This window comes from Gracilinanus agilis, chromosome 5 (assembly GCF_016433145.1).
Source record: "Gracilinanus agilis isolate LMUSP501 chromosome 5, AgileGrace, whole genome shotgun sequence".
In the NCBI taxonomy this organism is placed as follows: domain Eukaryota; kingdom Metazoa; phylum Chordata; class Mammalia; order Didelphimorphia; family Didelphidae; genus Gracilinanus; species Gracilinanus agilis.
This window is the reverse complement of record NC_058134.1, coordinates 149,668,983-149,684,298: the sequence shown is the minus strand read 5'-3', so window position 1 is coordinate 149,684,298 and position 15,316 is coordinate 149,668,983. Positions and strand designations below refer to the sequence as shown.

Genomic DNA, 15,316 nt, shown 5'->3' with positions numbered 1-15,316 from the left:
GGAGTCTACTGAGTAGGGGAGTGACATGGTCAGACCTGAAGTTTAGGGAAGTCACTTGGGCAGCTGTGTAGAAAGATGGATTTGAGAGGGGAGAGACAGACCTGAGATGGGGAGGCTAAATAGAAGACTATGGCAAAAGGCTGGGCAAGAATGATAAAAGCTTGTGTTAGGTGGTCACTGTATGGGCAAAGAGAGAGAGGGGGAGAGATGAGAGAAAAGGTGTGGAGGGGGAAAGGTTTAGCAAATGATTGGATATTTAGGTGTGAGAAATCAAAATGGCCCCAAAGTTGGGAATGTGGATGATTGTAAGGGAGATGGTGCCTTCCACTAAATAGGGAGATTTGAAAGAAGTATAGGTTTGAGGAGAAGGGGGCAGAAAAAATCATAAAATGTCATAAAATCAAGTTTATTCATATTGTGAGACTCATTCTGTCTCATTCAGAATGAATTGGCAAAAAGGGATTCTAGAACTCAAGGTGGTGAGCTTTAAACTTTGCCTTACTTCTGCTACCTATGAATCCAATGGAGGGATTATTTACTCTAATTGCTTGACTCCTAGGAAGGCAGAATAAGTAAAAGGCCTTAAGCTAAGCTCTTTCTTTAACACATTCAGTAGTGGGTGGGTAAAAATCTCTCTCTAATATAGCACAAGATGGGTTTTGTTCAAACTTGGCATCATTGTCCCAAAACCTTAAACCATTTATACAATCACACCATTCAGTGATTTTAAGTTGGAGGTCTAACGTATTTTCCTTTTGAATAACCATGCTCCCCTCCCCAATCCCCAAGAAAGAAGAATCAACTATTGATTTAAATCCTTCTATAAACATAAAGTTAGCTCCCTGGCATAGGAAGTTTTAGGTTTAAACATTAAATACTTATGGGTGAAATAAAGATTAGGGGATGAAATATGAGAATAGGGACTACATATGAGAATGTCTTGGCAGAGATAGCCTTTAATAAATGTCTGTGGAATTTAATTTTATAATTAATCATAGAAATAAACAACTCAAAAACAAGTTTTGCTTCTAGGTTTTCACCCCTTTCACCCTCTTGCCTCAAAACTGTTATCTCATTTATCTACAATAGAGGCCATATCTTTCCTTTTCCGTGATCTTTAATTCTGTTTCTCTCTCTCTCTCTCTCTCTTTTTTTTTTTGCATTCCCTCCTCTCTTTGCCCTATTCCCTCCAGAGTCTTATCTTTCCCCCTTCTTTTATTGTCTTGTTCCAAATACTAGTAGAGGCTTGTAAGCCCTGATCTCTCTGGCCTTCTGCATTTTCCTCACAACCAGTTAGGACTGATCTTTCTTTGTATCCAATCTAATCATAAGGAAAAAATTTGTTTGCAGTTGCCTTTAATGAAAACTAGCGTGGTTAACTCAATTCACACTCTCCTGCCCTGGATGACTTGCAGACTACCATATTGTATTAATTCAGACACCAAAAGTGGGGGGGGGGGAGTGGGGTGTGTCACAAAGAGTGGCTGAATCATTTCAGTGGCTCAGGGACTGCTAGATCTGGAGTCAGAAGACATGAGCTCAAATATTGCCTCAGACACTTATTAGTTGTATAACCCATGGCAAATCACTTAACCTCTCTCTGCCTCAGTTTTCTCATCTATGAAATAGGGATAATAGTATCTACCTCTCAAAAGTTATGAGGATAAAATAGTTGATATTTGTAAAGCACTTTGCAAATCTCAAAGTGCTATTTAAACACTAGCAATTATAATCTTATTGTTATTATGATTTATCATTATTCTTTCAGCAGGGCAGCTCCTATATTCACCCTCATACCTTACAGAAGGGAAAAGGCTTTTTGATTTCTAAGATTTGAGAGAAGAGGGTCTTCTTGACTCATTGCCCATTTAGAGCCTGACAGGATCTCTGCAAGTCTTCTGAGAGTAGAAAATAAACTCCCAAACTATATCAAACATCTCCTATATTCCAGGGACTATGCTAAGCTTTCAGGATACAAAGAAAAGTAAAAGATAGTCCTTGCCTTGAATGAGCTCAAAACTAATGAAGGGAACATGCAAGGAGTATGGTGAGGTCCCACTGGTTTGCCTTCATTTCTGATCAGGTGCTGAATGCCCCTGGAGAAAGACACACAACATCATGCTGATTGGGTCCACTGCAAACTTCTGTTTCTGACCTCAAAAGGACCCTCACAGCTACAGGGAAATTCTTTTTATTTTTCCTTCCTTCTTGACTATTATACTTCCCAAAATGGCTGTTTCAAATCTTTTCTTCCTGAAGTCACCTATCCCACTACTTCATGTTACAATTCACTGAAGAATTTAAAGCACTCTATCAAGATTTCCCTTTCTTTCCTCTGTGATTCCACACTTTGAATGACTTTTGACATCACCACCCATCCCCCTTCCTAGCTTATTTTTATACTTCTCTCCTTAAATCATTGACTCCATTCCCGCCAACCCTCCCCAGAAATTTGCCCAAGATCCAAAGATCATCTCTTCTTTTCAACCTTTCTTTAAGCACTGACTCCTTCCCTGATGCCTTCGAACAGATTCAGAGCTCCCTTTACTTGACCTAACCATATGCTCGAGCATATGACCTTATATCTTACCTCCCTTTCAAAGTCAAACTTCTAGTCAAAAGCTGCTTGCATTCCTTGCCCCTATTTTCTTGTTGCCCCATTTACTCCTGAAAGTCTTGTAATCTGTCTTCTATACTGAAAACTTCTCCAAGTTTTATAATGTTCTCTTTATTGGTAAATCCAAGGGCCTTTTATTTCAAGCATCATACTTCTTGATCTCTCCTCAGTAATCTCCTTCTGAAAACCCTTTCCAACTCGAGTTTTTGTGACCCTGCTTTCTTGGTTCTTCTCACATTTGTCTGATTACTCCTCAGTGTCCTTTACTAGATTATCACTCTATGCTCACCCATTAAATGTAGGCATAATCCAATGTCTCTATCGTGGGTCCTCTTTTCTTTCTATATCATCTCTCTTGTTGAGTTCATTAACTTTCACAGATACACCTATCACCTCAAGTGATACTACTCCCAAATCTACACATCCACATCCAGTATGCATCTCCAACTCCCTCTGGCTCACTTCCACCGGATGTCCTAGATACATTTTAAACTCAACATGTCCAAAACAGAATGTATCTTTCTCCCTAAAACTCCTACATTCCTCCTATTTCTGTTGAGGGCATCATCATTATTCTAGTCAAATAAGCTCCAAATATCAGAGTCACCTACCACTCTTTATTGTTCTTCACCCTTGATGTCTAATCAGTTGCCTGGTCTTGTCTAGTCCACTTCCACTGGTTTTCTTCAGATCCATTCCCTTCTCTCCACTCGCATCAGGACTTATCTAGTTCAGGCCTGCATCATCTCTTATGCTGGCCTTTTAACCATGCCTCATTCATGTCTTTCCCCATCTCAAATCTGTTTTCCACATTGTTATCAAAATGATATTCCTAAGCACAGTTCTGACCAGGCCATTCCTCTGGTCAAGAAACCATGAACAGTGCTAGGTGATCGACGGTTTGCTGTACATGTGATTTAACTTAAATAACTAGAAGCCCAAACACTTCTAGGATCCATAGACTGGTGGGTTATTTTTCTCTCTATCTTAATTGTTTTATTAATGAAGAAGCACCCACTGTAATACACAGATCACTCTGCTGGGAGATTCAATAGACCTGTATTCTAGTGCTGGCTCCTTTATTAACTGACCATATGAGCTTTAGTATGTCTGTTTCCATATCTGCAGCATGAAGAAATTGAACTAAATGATCTCAAAATTCCCTTTTGGCTTTAATCTCCTATGATTCCAGATTTCTTTAGCCTTATTTTCAGTTTTGACATAATGGATTGACCTTTCTCCCAAATGGAAAGAATGAATGATTGAAAGAAGCAAAAGAAAGACGCCTACAGGGATACCAGAGATCTTTCTCTAAGTCAAAGTTCCCAAAAGAAGGTCTATAATTTTTGACCTAAACAAGTTGGCAGTGTTCCTTTACAATGTCACCCTTCTGATGGATTTAGAACAGAAAGTTTAAAGCAAAGATAAAAGAGAGAAAGAATTCTAAGTAATAAATGAACAATTCTCTGATTGAATCTGACTTGGGATAACTGGGTTTTCAGGCTTTCCAACAAAAGTTGACCTGGAGCAAAAAAGGTCAAAAAATTTTGGCAGTGAACCCAATTTTGCCAATGACACATGCTGATAGAATCTGGAAATAAAAAGTAATGGAGGCAGGGCCAGGAGAAAAGCATGTCCTTGAGGGCAGCACTGCAAGGTTGAGCCACTTAAAATTAGACTGCAAGTTAGATTTTTCTCTCCTTTTGGAGAAACCAGTACCTTTTGTAACCAATCTCCCATTGGAAGTAGTAACTGGATATTTGAGAAATTCTGTCTAGTAACAAACCAGTATTTCCACAGAAGAGATTCATGAAAAAGGTTTGTTTAAAGACTTAGAAAACATATTTCCCCCTGAAAAAAATTTTTTTAAAAAGGAGCCTTCATCTAATCTAAGATGTTGCTACAAACACTCTTGGCTAACTCTCAATTTTTAAAACGTATCAGATGTTCAATTCTGGTCTTGTTAACTGTTTGAAGAGTTCCTGCTGTTAGTGAAGAGATAGGTTCAAAATGAAGGAACACAGAGTATCCAAATTTCTAAACACAGCATCTTAATCACATTTTGGCATTTATGTAGAGGGTCACAAATATCTTACTGGTTTGAGTATGGGTTATTTCTTTCTACACTCATAACTAAAAACAAAAAAGCTCATTAAAAATAAAGATCAACAGAAGAATATGCAATAATTTAGGCATAAGAAAACTAAAGAAAACATGCAAACCTAGTTTTGATTTACATTTTTAAACTTAAGAATAAAATTCTACCACATACTTTATTTCTTCATATCAATTCTTCTCCTTACAGCTATTCTCACAGAAATTTAATCTGGTGAGCAAAAAATGAGAAACATTTTTAAAAATTGCTTAATCCTTATGGTGTTGCAACCATTGTGATTCATTTGGCTTTAATAAGCCTTACCTCCTGAGAAAATAACACTCTGCTTATGGAATATATTAATTCACTCTCTCTTCATTTTCTTATCTCTTTCCCTTTATTTTCTCTTCCTCTCTTGTCTTTTTTCTCCCTCTGCTTTCTCTCTTCTCTTCTCTCTTTCTCCTTGTCTCTTTTCTCCCTCCCCTTCCCCTCCCTTATGGTGCAATAAACATGAGATTTCAAAAGAATTCCTTGGGCTTTACTGCCCTTTGACAGTCTTAGTGTTTCCATTATATATTTCTTCTTGTACACAAATTCCCAAGATCATCATCTAGTCCTTAGAGTAGGCAAAGATTGGTGGGAATGAATTTGCAATCTACATTCTACCACATGCCAGTTGCCAAAAGTCACAGGCTAAAACAAAAAGGCTTTTTATTGAAAAGCATGCAATATTTGAACCAAAGAATGAAAGCATGCCACGATTAGAATCAATTTTGATCACTTTCTTGTAAATTGAGAAAGTTGGATCAATGAAGAAACTGAGGCCCAGGATCATGGAGCTAGTTGAGGGCAGAGCTAAGACTAGACCCTAGTGTTCTTCATTTCCTTTCAGCAAAGTGTAGTTAATAATAATAAGTATTCTTTGTATATACCATAATCTGCCTCTGTATCCACACATGTAGGCAGATCTCCATTCTCTATTTAGCAAACTGATGAGAAAAATGCATGATTTCAATATAATTCCAGGAAAGTTACCTCGTATGAGAAAAATGCTCCATGTATGACAAACACGTTTTTGAGGGGTAAAAAACAAACAAAAACTTTGCTTGCATGTGAATCTCTACCCCTCTTCTCTCCCGGGGCCTCCCTTATCTTAACCCAAATTTCTTGACTCTCAACAGCCACCCTAACCAACTAGTTTAGTGGCAAGGAAAGAGTTGAAGACACTATGGTATAACAGAGAAAGAGAGAGAAATAATATTCTTCTTCAGTACTGAATGCCAACGATTAGAAATTCATTAAGAGATTCATTCAACAAATGTTTCTACATACTGAGTGACTACTCTGTGTAGGACACAGAGACAAGCCCAGCTTTCATAGATTGGTAGAGAGACATGACATTCATAATTAGAAAAAGTCAAAATAACAATGGCAAAGAGAAACAGATAATAATGCAAAATACACATTACAAAGAAACACAAAGTTTCCTTGAAAACTGAGTTAGTTATAAGAATAGCTAACATTTATCTAGCACTTAATATTTGCTAGACATTGTGCTAAGTGCTTTACAATTATTATCTTATTTGATAACAATAACCCTGGGGTTGGGTGCCATTATTAGCCCCATTTTACAGATGAAAGTGTCCTAACCTAACCCTTTTATGTCTTGATAGACCTAATTCATTGTCTTACAAGACATGAAATCTATCAACTTTATGTGTCATTATTAGACCAATAAACACTGGAAAAAAACAATGCAAATATCAGGCAGTTAACACAATGAACACAAAGGAAAGAGGACTCACCCTGGCACTCCACGTTTGGATCTCCCCAGAAAAGCTCTTGACACTCATCACAAGTTCGACCTCCAAATCCAGGCATGCACTGACACTGCCCAGTGAACTGTTATCACAAAACAAACAAACAAAAAACCAGACCCAAGATTTATTCAGACTTTATCACAATATGTTGTCTTTGAGGTTTGTGGGTTAAGGTGGTCATATCTGGGGAAACAAGGGGGATTTATTTGTCCACAAAAAAAACCACTGTGATAACTTCAACTTATTACTCAAGAGAATTCTTTTATCCTTAACTGATGGCCTATCTCACTCCCAACAGAAATCTTTCCAAATTTCTCTTCTTCCAAACCATCTCTTCAAAATGCCCCTGCCTTGACCCTCTCAGCTGAGCACATCTCCAGACCTTACTATGAAAACTGAAGCCCTTCACTTAAGTTCCCTCACCTCTATTTCTCTTCATTTCAAAACCTGGCCCCCTGAAATCTTCCCTTCATTCATTCTCTCCTCCTTTCCTTCAGTCTCAGATGAAGTAACCCTTCTCCTTAGGGATGGTTAGATCTACATCCTTTCCTTCTTCTCTTTAGGAAGGCCTGCTCACTCATCTCCCCTCTCTCTTTCACCTTCACTCTCTTTATTTACTGGTCTCTTCTCTACTGCCTTTAAACCTGTCCAAGGCCATTACCTCAAATTATTGCCCTATATACACTACCTCTCCTATCTATCTCAGAGAAATTCCTAGGAAAAGCTGTTCACAGTGGCCTCCTCTTCCTCCTTTCTTCTCATTTACTCAATACATCAATTAGAGTGGCCATGAAATGATCTAGGCAAGAGGTGAGGAGGACCTGATCTTTTCACTCAGCTGAATTTGCTCTCTCCAAAATTATCAATGATCTCTTAAATGCTGAATCTGATGACTTTTTCCTCAGGCTTCATTCTTCTTGACCTCTCCAATGCATTTGACATTGCTGACCACACTCTCTTTTGGGCTAGTGTCTTCTCCCTGTTTTACCCCTTGCTACTTCTTTCTTGGCTTTCCTCCTACCTATTGCTCCTTTTCAGTTTCCTTTGCCAATGCAATCATGTTATGCTCACTAACTATGGATGTGCTTCAAGTCTCAGTCCTGGATCCTTTTCTGTTGTGTCTCTACATACTCTCTTGGTGACCTCATTCACTCCTTTGGGTTTATCTCTATGCAGATGGCATGCAGATGCCCAAGAGGTGCTTAGTAAATGCCTGTTAATTTATTGATGAATTTTGTGGCCCCAGATCAGTCTCTCTCTAAATCTTCACTCCCACATACCTTCTACTGGACATTTCAAACTAGAAATCCCAGACATCTTAAATTTTGCAGAATCAGGAGAACTTATGGGTTTTTGTATTTTTTTCCTTTTTTGGGAAACCCTTGCCTTCTACCTCAATTGTGTATTGGTTCTAAGGCAGAAGACCAGTAGTTAGGCAATAGGAATTAAGTGACTTGCCCAGGTTCACATAGTTAGGAAGTATCTGAGGCCACATTTGAACCCAGGACTTCCTGTCTCCAGGCCTAGCACTCTATCCACTGAGCTACCCAGCTACCCCCAATCCCACATCCAGCAAATTTTCTTTTTTTTGTCAAAGACTGCCCTTCTTCCAGGATCTTAGGTCTATAATTTTGGTGTTCTCCTTGACTCTTCACTTTTCCTCACCACCTAACATCCCATCAGTAACTAAATCTTGCCCTTTCTGTCCCCTAAGTCTCTTACATCCAATCTTTTCTTTCTACTCATACAGCCATCACTTTATTCAGGTCCTTCTCACTTCTTGCCTAGACCATTCGAACAGGTTTTCCTCACTGAAGTATTTCTCTACTGCAGTGTCTTCCACCGAATCAAAGAATTTGAAGGTACCTGGTCTAGCTAGTTTTCTATTCCAACTCCTACACAAGGAACTCCATTATAATATACCCACTATAAAAGGCCCTCTTGTCTCTGCTTGAAGACCTCCAGCGAGGAGGAACCCACCACCTCTCTAGGTGGCCCATTCCACTCTAGGTGGCTTAATTGTGAGGGAGTTGGGTTTTTTTTAATCAGGCCTAGATTTGCCACTTTACAACTTCCCCTACCTTACTCTATCCACCTCTCAAAATGAGTTCCTTTAAATTCAAATATGACCATATCATTTGTCTCCCAACTTGAGTGGCTCCTTATTGATTCTAGGAAACCACGTAAATGCCTCTGCCACAACCTTTCTTCTAAACCCTTATGTAGTGCTCTTGTGCTTACATGCTACAGTCTGTTTCTCTGTTCCTCACATGTAGTACTCTATTTCCCATCCTGGGATTGGCTCAGGCACCCCTCCATTCATCAGGTTCCCTCTCCTCAAAGAATCTCTCATTTCCTTCAGATGCAACTCGAGCACCACCTTCTTCTACATGAAGCATTTCCTAATCCCTCCATCTGCTAGTGCCCCTCCATCTTGTATTGTCCAGTTTTACTTTTCATACTATTTACACTTTATATTTTATATGCATTTATGCTGTTTATATTATCTTTGTGCATGCTTTTTATAATTATTATTCTCCTTTTATCACACATACTCTTTATACTTATTATACTTCCTTCCTCTGACATAGTTGTTATATATGTACATGTTGTGTCCCAACATAGAATCTAAGCTCCCTGAGAGTAGAGATTGGTTTTTTTCCCGTCTTTTTATCCTAATGCCTAGCACCGTATTAGATGAAAATAACTGCCTAATAAATGCTCATTAATTTACTGAGGAACTGTAACAGCATATGCCTTTTCTTCTCCTAAGAAGAGCTCAGCTCATGCTAGCTGGAAGTAAAAAGGAAGTTATTTTCCTGTATGTGTTGAGGAATCCAAATGCAGCCCTTTCCCTAGCAGACTGCTTGTGTCTACATGCTTTTTCTGCCGTGCTTTTATCCCCATAAATCATAGCTGGAACTTAAGGTCACCTTTGACTGTATTTGACTCAGAACGTTCATCTTCAGTATGTCTCCAGGACATATGATACCACTTAGCATAACAATGCATTCAGAAGTTTGGCCCCTCTTCCAGCTGCTAGAAATTCAATTCACCTGCCTGGGATCAAAAAGCAACTCAATTCCATTCAAAATAAGGAGCAGCTTCCATCACAGCTCTTCAGTACACACCAGCCACCAGGGTATTTTCTAGTTTTGTTTTGTTTTAAAAGAATTGATAATAAGAATCGGTTCCAAGGCAGAAGAACAGTATGGGATGGGCAACTGGTGTTAAGTGACTTGTCTTCGGTCACAAGCCTAAGCCAGAGGCCTAATCTCAAGCTAGATTTGAACTCACAACTTCTCATCTCCAGGTCGGACTCTATATCCACAGAGTCATCTAGCTAAACCCATGACAACATGATTAAGACTGTAGCACTAGCTCAAAGAGCTACCTTCCTAGAAGCCGCAAAATCAACAACCTCCCGCACCCCACCATTTACCTCATTGCAGGATGGGCCAAAAGAATGGGCAGCATCACAGCTGCAGGGCTCACATCCCGTACCACTGGCGAGGTTCCAGGTGTTTGGTGCACAGTGATCGCAGTTCTGCCCAATCACATTTGGAAGACACAGGCACTGACCGGTTATCTTGTCACACTGACAGTCAGAGCCATCACAGTGCTCCTGTACTGTGCCCAGATAATTGCAAACACACTCTGTAAGATAAGAAAAGCAATATAAATGCAATGGAGAGTTGTACTGGACTTCAGTAGTCTGATTCCTGTCCTTCCCCCCAACCCCCAAGTTCTTGCAACAAAACCTTTAAGAGATGGGAGGGTAGTAAAGGGAATAAACGAAGATATCTAGAAATAAGACAAGGACTAGGCTATTAGAAAAACTGTAGTGAGCAGTATAGCCTCTCCAGTGATCCCATACCACTCAACAGGGTGAAGATGTTGCATGATAGATGGATGCCTATCACAGTGTCTGGCACACAGAAAACATTTCATGTTTTTTTGTTCACCGATTTAAAGTGGTGTACACTTGCATAACAAAACACGCAATTTTGATAAACTGGTTTTGCATCATCACCAACAGCTAATAAACATTTATGATGTGCAAGGCATTGTGGTAAGGGGAACAAAGAAGGGGGAATTCAAAGAAAAAACAAGCACATGGCTATTGAAACATGTAATCATTGTGAATTCTGGGTTGGAGGAACCAAAGGGGAAAAATAAAAATTAGAATGTTTGCTGAGATAGAAACCTCTCAGATTACTTTAAGTGTGCTTTTCTCCTTATCTTCAAGGAATCCAGTCCTGCTGTTCCTTAACATACCAGAGATATTTGTCTAAAAGTTAGGGCCTCGGGGGCTTGAGTTTAAAAGCAACGGGAAATGACCATGGATAATCTTTTGATTAGAGGAAAACAATGAATTACAAGAGATGGAACAGGCACAAAGCCTGACTCTCTCCATGGATGTCAGTCCAGTTTTGCCCCTTCAATTGGAAAATTCAACATCATGAGATGTCAGAAAACTTAAAAAGTTTTCCCACTTAGTTGTCTAATTTACACACCTTCTTACTAATGCAATGCCTAGTGCCATGCCTGGAACATAACAGGCACTTACCAATTAACAATCAACAGTGGTTTTGTCTCTCCAATACTCAAACTGATCTGGGATCTCATTGATAGGACTCTTTCCTTCAAAAGTTTGTAACCCATTCTTTTCTGCCCATCTTGGGCAGCTCCCATCTATGTGTTACTATACATTTGACACTTAATGGCACAGAAGAAGCACTTAAATGCTTTTTCATTCCCTAATTCATAGTGAGTACCATTTTGCATAAAGCAAGTAAGAGAGTCCACCCAATAGGATGGGAAGCCTCGAAGCCTTGATCTCAAATCATCAAACAGACCATTCAAATTATCTCTCAGTTCTCTCTTATTCTTGTTCATGGCCAGTTCATGATTGCTCATACATGTATAGTCTCCAAACTTTCATCAGTGACTATTATCTCATAGGTGTAACATAAAATTAAATCATCGAAGGAATCGAGGGTCACCATCTTAGATAGCTAGATAGGTGATGCTCGCTCTTAAGTTATCTAGCTCAGCCAATGAGCTGATTCCTGAGTCTCTGAGGTAGGCTAGAAAATCAGGGTGAAAAAGTAGCAAAATATGAACTGCAGGATTCTTCCCATTTAAAAGACATTTCACACTTGTGCATGCATTCCTTGAATGAAAACATTCCTAGACAGCCCCAAACCCTGAGGTCATATTGGTGCTGTTCTAATAAAAGCAGAGATTAACATGGTACACTGACGTCTTACTTCTACAATCCTGCTGCAGCGCATCTCCATAATACCCAAATTTGCAAAGCTGGCAGTTTTCACCCTCAGTGTGATACAGACACTTGAGGCACCTCCCAGTCCCTTTGTCACAGGCTTCTGGGTCAGTTGTGTCAATGTTGTTATGGCACTGGCATTGCTGGCACACCCCACCAACATCCTCGGGGTTTCCGTAGTAGCCTGAGGCACATTCATCGCATCTGGCTCCTGTTGGTGAAAATAATCAAGGGCATTTCAGCTGGATCCCTAAAATGTTCAAGGGCCAGGATCATTTAATAATAAGATGTTAAGAGCCAGTCAGGTGGCTCAGTACACGCCTAGCTGTGTGACCCTGGATCAGTCATTTAACCCCAATTGCCTAGTCCTTACCACGTTTCTGCCTTGGAACAAATGCTTAGTATTGATTCTAAGATGGAAGGTAAGGGCTTAAATAATGCTGATAATAAGATGTTAACAAAGGTTGCAAAGTGTACTTCCATACTTTGAGGGGCTTCCATTTTGTCACTGTGAACATTCTGTTCTACTGTATATAATGAAGTATTAGACGATTAAATGGTGTCGCAGAAAAGAGGGCTAGACCTCAGATTAGGAAGCATTGAGTACAGATGTGTGTATTATGGAAAGATTTTTGAGTCAGAAGAACTAGGTTTGAGTTCCAGTTCTAACCCTTGAGATCTGTTACTTTGGGTAACTCTCAGAGCCTCTGTTTCTTCCTCTAAAAAATGGAGATAATAAGAATAGCTAGCATTTCCGTAGTTCTTTAAGGTTTGCAAAGCACTTTATAAATATTATCTCACTTTATCCTCATCACAAGCACTCTGGAGGTATTACCCAATTTTACATGTATGGACTAAGTGACTTGCCCAAGATAACAGCTACTAGGAGCCTAAGGCTGCATCTGAACTCAAAACTTCCTGATTCCAGACCTAGCATCTATCTGCTGCCTGATCTAACTGCCTAATACTTCATTACCTACTTGGGCTGTTGGAAGGATTGAAGTTGGATAGAGAAAGGATCTTGGAACTTGGAAAGAGCTTTGAAGGCAAGGAAAATGCCATCATTTTTATGTCCTCACAATAAATAACTGTTGAATCATTTATTCAATTAATATTTTTATGCAATCAAATGTTTACTATACCTGGATGGATCATATTTTGAGATGAAAAGACATCCAAATTGAATCAAATGATACTTTTATCAAGAAGGGAAGAAAAAAAAAACATGGCCTATCCTTACAGTGGTATAACACTACTATGTTGAAGTGTTGTCTACACTGGAATGTTGCTTTTATTCAGACAGTTATGGAACAGGGGGTTAGGTGAAGGTTAGGATGATGTTGAATCAGGTGTTATAATCTAATCTAAGGTCTTGCCAAATAACTAGGAAAACTACTTTCTGTTCAAAAGCTCTAGGTTTTCTAATGAGGACAATAGTGACATTGATGCTGAATGGTTCCCCACAGGTACCTTAAGGCTACTCCTATGAATATTTGCCAAGAGCTGTGTGAATACAAAAAGTGCTGGGTGAAAAAAGTCCTAAGAATTAAAAATGGGGAGAAAAGGAGTGGAGGATTCATCTTCAGAGCGAGAGAGCTAAGCACAGCTATTACTCCAAGCTAGGTAGATAAATTGGGTAAGGATCACAGAATCACATAGAGAGCTGGAAAGAGACCATATAGTTCAAACCTCCTACTTTGGAGATGAGGAAATTGAGGCCCAGAATGGTAAATTCACAGAGGCAGTCAGTATCCTAACTGACATTTGAATTTGAGCCTCCTGACTCCAGAAGTAGTGCCCTTTCCATCAAGGCACATAAACAAAGGCCCTAAAACAATGAGAAAATACAATATATGTGTGGCTAAATTTAAGTGTGATGGTCCTAGTCTTTTCCTTTTCCTCCTTTTTGCTCCTGCTGTATACTTGGGACTATTTCATTGTTTATTAACTTCATCAGAGGTTGGATTGAAGGAAGAAAAAGAGGCGAAACTAAAATCAATTCATCTTCCTGTTGTTTAGTAACCATGGCAAAATATTCAATGGATTTGGGGACTATACATAATCTTCTTGCCACTTCTGATTTCTGTCACCCATCATTACTATGTATAATTAAGAACTGGATGCATTTCCACGTGTAAAAACGGTCAAAGGTACTGTTACAACTTTAGATGCCCACAAGTTTTAATTATTGGCTATGAAAATATCTAGATTTCCATGAAAATGGCTTTGGAGGGGGTATTTCACACATAACTCATCACTCAAACACTTTGCTAACTCTGTCTTCTCTGGACTAAAAAATACATGCCCACTATTTACCTAGGTAACCAGGATTGCAGACACACACAAGCTGCAAAGTAACAGGATCTTGATAACAGGTATTGGCAAACTGTCTTCCGCTTTCTGGACCATCTGGGCATGGGCAAGGTCGACAGTGATCTCCCGAGCCAATGATAGGATCTCCATAATAGCCAGGCAAACACCTAAATCAAGCAGGAACCAATCAGAAACATCAACACAGAATTACAGAAATTGAGAGGTAGAAGTGACTTTGAAGGTTATCTAATCCAATATCCTCAGAGTTAACACACCTAATTAAAGACAAGCCAAAACTCTCTACAGTTCTTATTCTGTAACTTTTTCTGAAAGAGCGACATAGTCTACCCCAACTACACAAAGAAGAGAGAGCAGAAAGAAAAGAGGACAGGAGGGGGTTTAAAGAATAAAAACATTCTATAAAATGTAGTGCTGTTCCAAAAGATCATGAATTGTAACATTGTAAGGGGTATTTTCCTTGGCACTCAGGGTTATACAGTAGGAAAATCTGTATAGATGCTGCAATTTTATAGTTATCCTTCAAAACTATTTTTAAAGAAGGGTTTCCTAAGATTTCCTAGGTGAAATCCATTCAAATAGAGTCTGGCAGTAACACAAGGCAGATTTCCTGCCTCCCCACAGGGAAATCTGATATCTGAGCTTCTCTGTCAAGTTCATAGGATTTGAACTCTGATTAACTTTTGGGGACAGAGAAGAAAATAATGAGAAACTGGCTCAAACCACATCTCAGAATTCCAAATATTTATTAAAATTATATTTTATCCAGGCCTAGGCTAAGATTTCTCCTCTCACACCCACTCCCATTCTCCCCTAGGCAAAATAAAACCTTCCATTATTTAAACGCAAAATGGCAAACATGAATAGTAATATCTCAAATATTCACACAGGATATCCTTTTATATGTTGCTCATAATGTGAATGGCTCTGAACTAGAATTGGAAGTCACTGCTATTTTTCCTTTCTCTATATCCCATGACTCTCCTTTCCCATAACCACCCTCATGCTCTGCTTTTCTTCAGTTTCCAATAAAAGAGGAACAATGAAAGAAACACATGTAGGAAATCATCAAGACCATTAGTCTTCCTTATCCGGTCCTCTATGGACATGGAGAAATAATTAGCTATAAGTGTACGTGGCCCTTTGCTATGTTTTGTACATATTTT

General features: G+C 39.1%; 1 protein-coding gene across 1 annotated transcript in view; it reads right to left on the bottom strand.

Annotated features, from left to right (window-relative positions):
* LAMB1 (laminin subunit beta 1) overlaps positions 1–15,316 on the bottom strand; it is a 91,988-nt gene that overhangs the window by 35,035 nt on the left and 41,637 nt on the right. The window contains exons 20-23 of the mRNA XM_044678522.1: positions 14,136–14,299; positions 11,806–12,030; positions 9,975–10,189; positions 6,518–6,614 (exon numbers count right to left, since the gene is read on the bottom strand). Coding sequence (XP_044534457.1) covers positions 6,518–6,614; positions 9,975–10,189; positions 11,806–12,030; positions 14,136–14,299 — 701 coding nt within the window. The remainder of the gene's footprint in view (positions 1–6,517; positions 6,615–9,974; positions 10,190–11,805; positions 12,031–14,135; positions 14,300–15,316) is intronic.